Source organism: Procambarus clarkii, chromosome 90 (genome assembly GCF_040958095.1).
Source record: "Procambarus clarkii isolate CNS0578487 chromosome 90, FALCON_Pclarkii_2.0, whole genome shotgun sequence".
Lineage (NCBI taxonomy): Eukaryota > Metazoa > Arthropoda > Malacostraca > Decapoda > Cambaridae > Procambarus > Procambarus clarkii.
This window is the reverse complement of record NC_091239.1, coordinates 13,945,669-13,958,251: the sequence shown is the minus strand read 5'-3', so window position 1 is coordinate 13,958,251 and position 12,583 is coordinate 13,945,669. Positions and strand designations below refer to the sequence as shown.

General features: G+C 38.0%; 1 protein-coding gene across 1 annotated transcript in view; it reads left to right on the top strand.

Annotated features, from left to right (window-relative positions):
- Positions 1-12,088, top strand: part of LOC123746546 (uncharacterized) — a 31,842-nt gene extending 19,754 nt beyond the window's left edge. Inside the window, exons 4-7 of the mRNA XM_045728125.2 lie at positions 1,908-2,060; positions 4,446-4,573; positions 7,509-7,614; positions 9,958-12,088. Coding sequence (XP_045584081.1) covers positions 1,908-2,060; positions 4,446-4,573; positions 7,509-7,614; positions 9,958-10,064 — 494 coding nt within the window. The 3' untranslated portion in view covers positions 10,065-12,088. The remainder of the gene's footprint in view (positions 1-1,907; positions 2,061-4,445; positions 4,574-7,508; positions 7,615-9,957) is intronic.
- Positions 12,089-12,583: the final 495 nt, after the last annotated feature.

The window sequence follows — 12,583 nt, the reverse complement described above, 5'->3', positions numbered from 1 at the left end:
AGTGTTAGTGGCTCTCAGGTAAACTTCTGTCTTTCTCCTAAACCTGTTGCTTCTGTTTTTCCCTAAACCTAACCTAACATGTTACTTGTGTCTCTTTTTTTTCCCCACCTGGTGCTTCTCCCTTCACTTGTTACTTCTGTCTCTCCACCCTCCACCTCTTGCTTCTGTCTCTCCACCCTCCACCTGCCCTGTCGTCGTCTGTCGTATGACTCCTGCACTTAACATTCAAGTGTTGCTTCCCGCCGCTTTCTCTCACAAGTCCACAAAGCTACTCTCAGATCCTGGAGGAGATGGTCTCAAGGTCCTAACGGGGTCATTGTTCCCCTCCACCCACTCCCTTTCTCCTTCCCAGGTCTAAGAGGTAAAATAAATATTAATGAGGATGACTAAGACCCACAGTTATCTATCCTCTCCGCTGACTCAACATGAACCTGTTGGAATTTCCTGCAACTACGGGATTTTTTTTTGTCTGGACCGCCGACGCTCCCTCCTCTCTTGCAAGGTCTTCGTTCCTGCCCGTTCCGTACACTATACTTCCCTCTATATATTTTCTGGCACTTTTAACTGAATTTGTCTAAGGGTCACGATTTATCTAGTAGCCACCACGGGGACAGGATGTTAAACTGTAGTAATGGCTTGGCATTTACGGCTTGGGCGGGTAGGCGGTTCTATGGTGTTGTAACCCTATGTGAAAAAGCATTTCATATTTTTTGCTCTACATTGTGCTTTGTTTAGCTTGAAGCTATTGCCCCCGTGTATGTGTTACATTTGACCTTTTAAAGAAGTGGTCTGGATTAATATACTCCAACTTATTTAGTATTTTTAAAGTTTCTATGAGATCCGTCATGTCACGTCTAATTTGTAGTGCTGTTAACCCCTGTTGCCCTCAACCTTTCCTGATATGTGAGTCGACTTATCTACTCTGTATTTTCCCTATATATGGTATCTAGCACCTTAGATATGCACTGCAATTCCTCTGCATATTGTATCTAGCACCTGTACATAGTATGTAGTATCTTATATTTTCCTTTGAACTTATTTCTAGTATGACTATACAGTCTTCTATATGTATTCAACACGGAAGAATGCTTAAGATCTTATTGTTTTATAATATTTTCCTATATCTTATACATCACTAATTAAGCAGAATATTAATATGATCATATTATTTATTATAAGTGTGTAATTTCCTACTTCTCCATAGCTTACATGTTCCCGGTCTTGACAGAAATGGTTGGGCACTTTTCCTTTCATCTAGGGCTCTGTTCAATACATATATATATACATTGCCTATTCTCCGTGGTTTCCTCTCCGTAGTTTACTTATTCATAGCTTTTTCTCGTAGCTTACTTGTACTGTACATAGTCTACAGTATTCTCAATTGTTTACCTGCTCCCCCCCCCCATGTAGTTATACATAGCATAGCCCCATAACTGACCTCTCATAGTTTAATTACGCATAGCCCTCCTGTGGTTTACCCTCTCCTCAACATAACCGCAAGTACTTTACCTCCCCTGTAATTTGCTTATGCATTGCTCCCGGGGGTTTAATTCATTGTGTCGGGGGACAGGTAAGCCAGTTTGTATTCATACACATTAGGCTTTTATCAAGAGCCCTCCCCCAGGGTCGAATTACTGACCCCGCCCAGGATGCAACTTCACAACAAGCTGACTGACTCCTGAGTACCTACCCACTGCCGGGTAAACAGGTGCATTAGGTGAAAGGAAATTTGGCCAACCATTTCTGTCCCGCCCGGAGTTCTGGATTGTGCGTCCAGAACGAACCCCACTGTACTACCAGGACCCCTACCTCCCTTGGTAGAGAGGAAAGGTTTACCACTTCCCTTGACTCCTTAACTTTCCATCAGGTAGTTTCCGGTCGTTAACACACCGCTCTTCATCTCTCAGGGTCAACTGAGTCCTCAGTGAGGCGGGTCCAGTACAGAGGACTCTACAGCAGGAAGTTCCGTCTGCAGGGGGAGTACCCGTTGTACCTGACGCCGGACCAGTCAGGCAGCGTCATAGTTATAGCTGCTCAGCGCTCCGGCCCTAACAACCATGGTACTCACCTATTTATTTATTTATTTATATATATACAAGAAGGTACATTGGGATTGTGAAGATACATAGCATAGTAAATACATTCTTGTAAAACCACTAGTACGTGCAGCGTTTTGGGCAGGTCCTTAATCTAAGAAAATTTTAAGTAGGTAAATACTAGCAAAATTTATAAAAATGATAACAGGCACATTGCAAGAAAAAAAGATGAGGTTCTCTAGGTTCTCTAGATAGGTACTCACCTATAGGTTTTTACCTATCCGTGTCTACGTGGAGTGCTCTTTATGCCGGGCCTACTGGCCTTGTTTTAATTGTAGTGTTATAATTTAACAATACTAATGTTAGAATTCCGGATCAAAACTATATAGTTGTGGATGAGGGTGGCTTCTACAACTTTTTTCAGTGCATTCCACTTGTTGACCACCCGTACATTTCCTTACATTTCTTCCACTCATTTGCATTTTCTGCTTCCACTTGTATCCTCTTATCCTACTTTCTTTCAATTTAAAGAAGCTATCCTTGTCTACCTTGTCTCTTCCCCTCAGAATTTTGTGATCATATTCCTTCTGTTTCTTCTATCTTCTAGGGTTGTGAGAGCTAGTTCCATTAGCCTTGGGGTTAAACTATTAGGCATCAATCTAATTGAAAACCTCTATTATATATTATATATATAATTTATATATATATATATATATATATATATATATATATATATATATATATATATATATATATATATATGTTGTTAAATATGACCAAAAAAAAGTAAGATTCATAATTCTAACACGAATTTTCTCAATATTTCTTATGTTTCTTTTCACTGTTGATGGTAATTGAAAAATCAATTCTCCAAAATTCATTTTTATTTCTAGTCTGACGCGACACTTGAACACGTTTCATAATAACTTATTACATTTTCAAAGACTTTAGTTTACACACACACACAACTGTAACCTGAAAAACTAGAGAGTTTTACTTAATGCTAAGATTGAACAGCTAACATTAAGCAGTTCAATGTTAGCATTAAGTAAAACTCTCTTTAGTGTTTTTAGGTTACAGATGTGTGTGTGTAAACTAAAGTCTTTGAAAATGTAATAAGTTATTACGAAACGCGTTCAAGCGTCGTGTCAGACTAGAAATATAAATGAATTTTGGAGAATTGATTTTTCAATTGCCATCGACAGTAAAAAGAAACATAAGAAATATTGAGAAAATTTGTGTTAGAATTATTATTCTTACTTTTTTGGTAAGGTACCAGTCAAGGTACCCATTTGACTGTTGGGTAAACAGAGGCTACAGTTAAGGATTTGCGCCCAGAAAATCCTCCCCAGTCAGGATACGAACCCAAGACAAAGTGCTTGTGAAATACCAGGCGAGTGTCTCACCACTTTGCCATGGGGACTGCGTAATGCTGGTGTTGCATATGCCAGCATTGATGTAACGAATGTTGTGTAGGTTGCTTTGAAATAGCCCCACTTTAGGTTCCTAAACAATGTTTTAATGTTTGCCAATATCCCATATGCTGTCAAAGTTATCCTCTTTATGTGTGCCTCTCAAATCTTTTTCTTTCCGGTTCCTGTATATGCCTTCACCCTATGGTGTAAATACAGCTGAAAGGTCCTGGGTTCAATCCCTGAGGCAGGACAAACGTTTGGGCAATCTATCCATTCATCTGATACCTCTATTCACCTAGCAGTAAATAATTCCTGGGAGTTAGGCAACTGTTGTGGGTTGAATAAGCATACACACACTTCATGTTCTTTGCTATGGGAAGCCAAGATGAACTATATTTCTGAGGTCGAGCAAAATGCACAATAGGGAATTAATTTTAAATAAGCTAAGTACTGAGTACTGCAATACTGTACAGTACATATAAAGTAAATAAATAAGAGAAGATTCTGAAACTTTCTCTATGCACCAATTATATTTTTCTTTGATGTTACAACATTTGAAGTACTGTATCTATATTATGTGCTGAGTTTTCACATGCTTGAATAGCAGACTTTGAATCAGAAAAAATTACCCTTGTATTTTTCAGTGTATTAGTGGCAAGTTGCACTGTAGCTAAATTATCATTAAAATTTACCAAATATTTTCTGTAGTATTATGTTTTGACAGCTATGTTCACACACCAGATTGTGGGCACATTGGTTCCCCATTGGTAAATGGCATCAGTGCAAAGGCAAGGCAGCAGCTAAGTTGACTGTCACAAGAAATTACCTGTCACAGTTAAACCGAAGGAACAGAAAGCTTTCCTTACATCATAGATTCCCCATTATTCCTGTCATTTAAATATAAAATGCTTCAGTAATACAAACAGTAATTACACGTAAAGTTAAAAATTTTGTGCAGTACTATAATTTGTTGTATTACGTGTATCTTCCACAGCATGTTTCCGGGTACACACATTCGATGTGCTGACTCCGTACCCTGAAGGTGGCCAAGTGGTGGTGTTCCAGATGCATGATGGCAGCCACTTCCTCCATGGTGATGCTACTGGCACCCTCTTCCTCAGTGTGAGTCCCCATCGTCTCTTGGTTTACTGGAAGGCCAGTTATTGAACAGTTCCCACCTGTTACTTAAACTGTTTAATGAAACAAGGCGAGTCTGTGAGTGATGACTGCTGGGTAATGTTCAGTACTGTACACTAATTTTGTGATGAATGATGTGATTTATTTAAATAATGAGGTGCCCCAAGACTCATATATATTCAAATTTACACTACCTAAATTTACAAAAGGGCCACCATCTTGAGTGGCCTCAATGGGGACAAGAAACCAGCAGCTTGCCAAAGGTCCCCTTCTCTTATTCATGGGGCTTGTTTCCAACTGCATTTTGAACTGAAGTAATGCTTTGGTGGCTAGGAAAACTATAAACTCACTATGGGATTATGACTCTGTGGATGAAAAAGCATCTCCTGCTTTCTGTCCTACATTGTGGATAGTTGGGCTTAAAGCTCTTGCCCTTTGTATTAAATTTGATCTTTTGAAGAAGTGGCTGTATTATTTCTTCCAATTTTATTTGTATACTCTATTTTAAAGGTCTCGATAGGTTAGCCTTGTCATGTCTGGCTTGTAGTGTTATTAGTCCTGTGGCCGTCAAGTCTTGGATACAGTATTCCAGATAAGGGTACACCAGTGACTTGTACAGTTGAATAACCACTTTCGTTTCCTTGAAGTCAAAGCTTCAGTTGACAGTTCCTTGGGTTTAGTTAACTTTTTTTTTTACTGCAGCTCCCACTTGTGCAACTTTTAATGCCTATTATTATTATTATTATTATTATTATTATTAAAATACAAATACAAATATTTATTCAGGTAAAGTACATACTTACAAGGTAAGATAAAAAAGTTGATGGATTTATAGATAGAGCTAGTACTGTACATACAATGCCTAAAGCCACTATTACGCAAAGCGTTTCGGGCAGGAAAAACACTAAGACTAAAGCTTAATACTAATTGAAATTAAAGTATAAATTGTTTTGAGAAAAAATAAGAAAAAATGGAAAAAAAGGGGGGGGGGAAACATGGCAGAAAAAATAGCAAAAATACAATTTGGTCAACAAACAGCATTGTTTAAAATACAGTAGTAGACATGGGTTGACATTTTGGGGATGAGGTAGGTTACATTGAGTTAATTAGGTGGTACTTAGTTTTTATCTTAAACTGGTTGGGAGAGGTACAGTCTTTAACATAATTTGGAAGGTCATTCCACATTCAAGGTCCCTTGATTTGTAAAGCATTTCTAGTTTGACTAAGTCGTACTCCTGGAATATCAAATATGTATTTGTTTCTGGTGTGGTGCTCATGGGATCTGTTACAACTTTCTAGGAAGCTTTTACAGTATTATTATTATTTTTGTTATTATTATTGAGAAAATCCACTACAACTTTAAGTGGATGCGAACCTACAACCCTGGCATTGCCAGTCACGTACTCTACCACTAAACCAGGGCTGACTTGTAAAAAGTCATACAAAAAGTGACCTATATATTCCAGTGGATTTTCTCATTATAAATATCACTTTTATGTGATTTCTGTGTGATTATTATTATTTAAGTACTGTAATGGTAATGTCTACTCACAGACATAATAACAGGATAAAAAAAACCACATTTGTGTATTTATGAAATTTATGTAAGGAATTTACACCAAAGTCTTTCGCACTTTCCTGAGTGCTCTGTTAATTTCTGAGTGTGTGATTAGGATGAGACTTACATCTCAACATCTAATCATTACAGCTTAGATGTTAGATCATTATTATTATTATGACTGGCGAATCAAAACTCTTAGATCCTTTTCTTCATCAATCTGCTGTATGATAGTGCTGTTGGGAAGTATGACAGTTATGCAACTGTTGTGGATTGCTTTCCGGAAAAGGTTAATAGTGAAAGGAGACCTCGATAAGTCTGACAGATTTTTTGCTCCTGGCCAGGAAAACCATAAGGTGAACAATAATGTTCAGAAGTCCAAAATATATACCAAGTGCTGTCCACAGTTGATATTGTCTGTGTTTATATGCTTTGTGTACTAGTGGCTTTACAAGTTTAGTTTAGTTCATTTATAATGCACCCCATACCCATCTTGTGGGCGGTAGTGGAAAGGGTTACAGAGGCACATAATGGGCTCAGGGACTGAACCCCACAATTCATTTAGCTAAGCAAGTTACAATCTTGATGAGCTAGTTACAAAATTCAATATAAGTTGTCACATCAACAATGGGTTCGAGATTGACTTCAAGTACAGGTTCTAAATTAAGCAACTGACATATGTGGAGAGCTAGTGTCACAATTTATATATTTGTTCTGACTGTAAGAATTGTATATATAAATAAATTCAAAATATATACAGTATAAAGGGTCCTGAGAGTACAGTCAAGTTCATTCTTGCCTTGCATTCAAGAATTCCGGGGTTCGAATCCCGGGCAGGACAGAAATGGTTGAGCAAGATTCCTATCAACTAATGCCCTTGTTCACCTAGCAATAAATAAGTACTCAGGAAGTTCGTCACCTTGTTGTGGGGTTGCATCCTGGGGAGAGTCAGTAATTTGAGCCTGGGGAACACTTTGATATAAGTCTAACATGTACTGTATGTATTATATGTGTAAACTGGTTACCAGTTCCCCGACAATGAATTATTATTATCTAGTGGCAGCAAGTCATGACCACTTGACATTCACATAGAAATGTCAAAGGTTTATACCCTATTTGTCTGTGATGTTCATTTGGTACATGTAAATAGAAAAGCACAGGTTCCTTGATCTCTATTGTAATTACCTGAGTGTAGTTACAGGATGAGAGCTATGCTCGTGGTGTCCTGTTTCCCCAGCACTCTTTGTCACATAATGCTTTGAAATTACTGATGGTTTTGGCCTCCACCACCTTCTCACCTAACTTGTTCCAACCATCTACCACTCTGTTTACAAAAGTGAATTATTGTTTGTATTGTTACAGAGCGCTGAGAGCAGTGTTACCAGTCTCAATCGTACAGACGACAAATTCTTCCTATTATACTCACCAAGAGGCGCCTCCCATTACAGAATCAAACACCTCACTTCAGGTTAGTACCTCCTGCCTTCCCACAGATCTACACAATATGACTCAGGTCATCATGTCAGTACCATTCAGATCATCACAGGTTCCATGCTATGTATCCTACAGGATTGAAACTCAGGCCACGAAAGATCAGTAATTAAACTTACCACAAGTTAACATTATCATTCAGTTAGGTTACTATGAATCAGAGAGTACTACTGTCATATATGGTACATCTAAAGGTCTGTTTCATAACTACTGTTTGACTTTTACATAACTAATTCCTGTAAAATAAATAAATTCATTAATTGTTAAACAAAAACTTTGAATTTTGTATTACAGGAAAAGAAATGTTATTATTTACCTGAATTTACCTGAGGGTCACTTACACTCTAGTGGCCTTGATGAGGACTGGAAGCTGTTGGCTTCTCAAATATCCCCATTTGTCCTGATGATTTTTTCAAGCTGGATTTTAAAGTTCAGCAGCATGTTGGCATTTCCGACTTTGGCGGGTAGGGAATTCCATGGGTTTATGGGTGAAAAAGCATCTCCTGTTTTCAGTTCTACACTGTAGCTTGTCGAGCTTGAAACTGTTACTCCTTGTCTGTATTACATCTGACCTTTTGAAATTGTCCAGATCAACGTCCTCCAAATTGTTCAGTATTTTGAATAGTTTGATGATCAGCCCTATAATGCCTGGTTTGTAGTGTTGCTTGCCCTGTGGCCCTCAACCTGTCCTGGCATGAGAATTGACTTAGTTTTGAAATTATTTTTGTTGCCCAGTGCTGTACTTTCTCCAATGAAGCTATCTTCTGAAGATGAAGTCTCCATGTCTTAGGGAGCCAGTCGGCCGAGCGGACAGCACGCTGGACTTGTGGTCCTGGGTTCGATCCCAGGCGCCGGCGAGAAACATTGGGCAAAGTTTCTTTCACCCTATGCCCCTGTTACCTAGCAGTAAAATAGGTACCTGGGTGTTAGTCAGCTGTCACGGGCTGCTTCCTGGGGGTGGAGGCCTGGTCAAGGACTGGGCCGCGGGGACACTAAAGCCCCGAAATCATCTCAAGATCTCAAGATATGTCTGGATACAATAATCCAGGGGGATGGGGTGCACCAGAGTCTTATACAATTTACTCGAGTTTACCTGAGAGCCACTCACACTAGTGGCCTCAATGAGGATAGGAAGCCGGCGACTTGTCGAAGGCCTTAAATTGAATAACTACCTTCTTTTCCTTAAAGTCAAAGTAAACTTGATTATTCCTAAGGTTTGGCTAGCTTTCTTTTTTTTTACTGCTGCTCCCACTTGTGCAACTTTCAGTGAATGGTAGATTCTGACTTCAAGGTCCTTTTCTTCAATCTACTGCAAGGTAATGCTGTTAATTTGGTAGTTGTGATGTGGATTGTTATGCCCCACATACAAGGTCTTGCATTTGTCGATATTAAAAAGCATTTGCTAGTCTTCTGACCATTTGTGGAGTATATGTAGATCTCTTTGTAAGGACTCGATATCATTTTCACTTCCTACTTTACCATAATTCTTAGTGTTTTCTGCAAATTTGATGATGTGGTTTATGATATTCTCATCTGTGTCATTGATGTATATGACAAAAAGGGTTGTCCCCAAAATGGACCCCTGTGGCACCCCACTCACTACATTTCTCCAGTTAGACTGTTTCACATTTAGCATGACCCTTCGTTTGTTCCCATTTAGCACGACACGATTGCTAATTATTGAGTGTTGAAAGTCCATAAACTGTTTCATAAAAACTTTCTGACCTTCTTGTAGTTCTTTAATTATGTTACCAGTTTTCTCCCTGTTCTTCTCATTACTTTCATCCTTATTAATGATAGTGGTGCTTGGGTCATTTAGGCCATTGCCACGATTATTGCAGGTTAAGCAGTAAAAACGAAAATGGCATTTGCCTTCAGTTTGCTCATTGTTGTACGCTTCGATTAATTTATCTAAGATTTTTTTACATTTGCTGTGGTATATTTTATGGTACTGTATGCTCTCAATTACTCCCAGGCCCGCATTCAGTTGGCTGCTGCCTGAAAGTATTTTTCCTCTCACACGTCAAACAATTATCATATCCTCCTGCCATAGTTGCTAATTCAGTACTTCTTACTAATTTGTAGGAGTAACATATAAATTTATGCCTTCTTTATTGTGGTATTAAAGTTATCAATTAATCCTTATTCTTCCAGTGAAGAGGTGGGTGTTGGTATAGAGACTTTTGTTTACCTTAGTCTCCAAATAGATAATAATCAATACTATCAAAGTATCTTGATTTAATCCTATCATCTTCAGTGACCTTCCCAATCACTCACTGACCTTCAACACAACCATCACTGAATTTCACACTTTTCACAGGTCGCTTTCTCTCAGCTGGACAGGAGCAGGTAACCCTGGCTGACGTTGGACATCAGGGCTTCACAGACAACATGCATTTCGAGATATTCTCCTGCAACCGCTCCTGATCCTTGACTGGAGGTTTCTTCAGTCACTCCTGATTCCTGAACAGAAGCTTCTCCAGTCACAACTGAATCCTGACCAGAGGTTCCTGCATTCACTCTTGATCCTTGAACAAAGGCTCCTCTGGTCATTCCTGATTTGTGACCTAGGAATGGAATTCTGCATTCACTCTTGATCGAAGATTGGAGATTTCTACATTCACTAATCAATGGCTGGAGGCCATCGTTTTCTCCAGTGCTGATCGACAACATCAACATGAGTAAAATCAGAGTGGACGAGAGAAAGTGTCTCAGTGGACTTCAGTTTATAGATTATGTTCTTGAAACAGTATGATGGAACCAGTGAAATGGTCAAAGTACTCTATTTTACACAAGGAATCACTAAGGCAGGTGTGAGATGGTAAATTATTAGAATGGGCTCAGTAGCAGATTGTAATGGCAGCTAGATCTTCACTATTAACAAAAATTATGCAATCGGAGCAATTTATGGGCATGTAAAAATCACAAACCTCTAATCGCAGAGATCTGCCTTCATATATGTTGGACAATTTTTTGTACTGTGTAGTTTTAGAATATGGTGACCGGGTAGCTGGGCCTCTGAGGACGACCGTTGGTGTTGTCATGATACTGCAAGTCAAAATTTATGGATCTCGTGTGTCTGTACTGTGATGAACTTATATTTTTGGATGTGTGCTATGATGCGTGTATATATTGTTTGCCAGTATATATATACTGTAATGTGATAAAAATGCATAGAAATGAAATACTGAATATAGTAATTTAGTCTCAATCTGAGACCATATTGAACAAAAAGTGGAACAGAAAGGCTGCTTATATGAGGAAAGGGAAGGAACCAGTCACATAGTTGATTAGGTGAATATCCCTTCGTAAGCTTTCGGAAAATCGCCTACAAAGGGCATAATTGCTAACAGTGGATGGTCTGAGATGTAAAGAAAAAATTGTCCCGAGTTAATACCATACACCACTTTAAAAGTAGCTCCTATGATAGTAAATATTTTAATGATAATCAGGTATTCAGACTAAGGACTTTCAGTAGTTTTACTGCAGTATACATTGACTTTTCTAAAGATTTTGATGAGATACTACATGTACAGGAAAGATTGGAGAGGAAATTACAAGCAAATGGAGTAAATGGTAAAATACTACAGTGGATAAAACATTGGTTAGAGCATAGGAAGTAAAGGAAATGGAAATGAATCTGATTGGAAAAAACATTGTCAATCAGATACTGCAAGTTTCCATTTTGGAGTCTGCCTTTTCTCTTATGGACATCAATGACATATATAAGAATATTACAAACCACATCATCAAATTTGCAAATGTTGCAAAAATCTATGGCAAATTAGGAAGTAAAAGCAATATTGAGGCCTAACAAAGAGATCTACATGAAGTTTACAAATGTCAGCTAACTGTCAAATACATTTAAGTGCTGAAAAATGCAAGACCTTGCTTTTAGGGTATAATAATGCACATCACAACTATCATATCCACATCACACTCATACTGAAGAAAAGGACCTAGGAGTTTTGATCCACCAGTCATTGAAAGTTCCACAGCAAGTGGGAGCAACAGTATAAAAGCTGACCAAACCCAAAGCATACTCAAATGAACTCTTGATGTTATTCGAGCATGTTTTGCCCACTGGGAGGGAAATTGAGAGATAGGGAGGACGGGCAGATGCAAATTCAAGGTCTCATTCACACAGTAATTGTTTTCATTACTGTATATCAGTCATCATGAAAGGTATATATACAGTACTTTTAATGAGAAATTCCACAGGAGCTGTGATGAGAATTTGAACCTTTGTGCTGGGTATTTCCAGACTTTAATGTTTTGTTGCCAAGTATATATTATATAGGGTAAATGTACATTGGGAGCTTATAAGATCATATATAATATACTGTAATTAAGAATATTGTTTTATAATGTACATATGCTCATGTATGTAAATACTTATTTATGTTATATTTATCTACAACTGTGCATATAGTAATAAAATTTTTGCGATATCTTAGTTTAAAAGTTTCCTACCCAAGTTTGTGATAAGAAGCCAGTAATGATCGAAAAATGAATTGGTAATAACAGTAAAAACAAATTACATATACATTATTGACTAATACCTTTCATTTAGAAATTCCATAAAAGATAATCTGCAAATTTAACTAAATGACTGGGCATTTACATTTTTTTACATTACTCCAATTAAAGAAAATGGCATTGTTATTGAGTTCATAGTAAATATACAGAGGAAATCTTTCTTTTGAGGCTAACACTGGTTCGCAACACACCAAGTCCATCATCACCCAGCAAAATTCCACAATTAGAATAATAACGAACTCTGCTTTCAGACAACACTCAGCCCCCTTGTTTAAATCCCTTAACATGCTAAACATAAACTTACTTCTCTCCACACATTCTCTTGTGTCAATTACATTTACAAAATCCTGTTCTTAAATGCAAACCCTGCTCTGAAACTCTCCCTGGAGAGATGTAATAAGACCCAT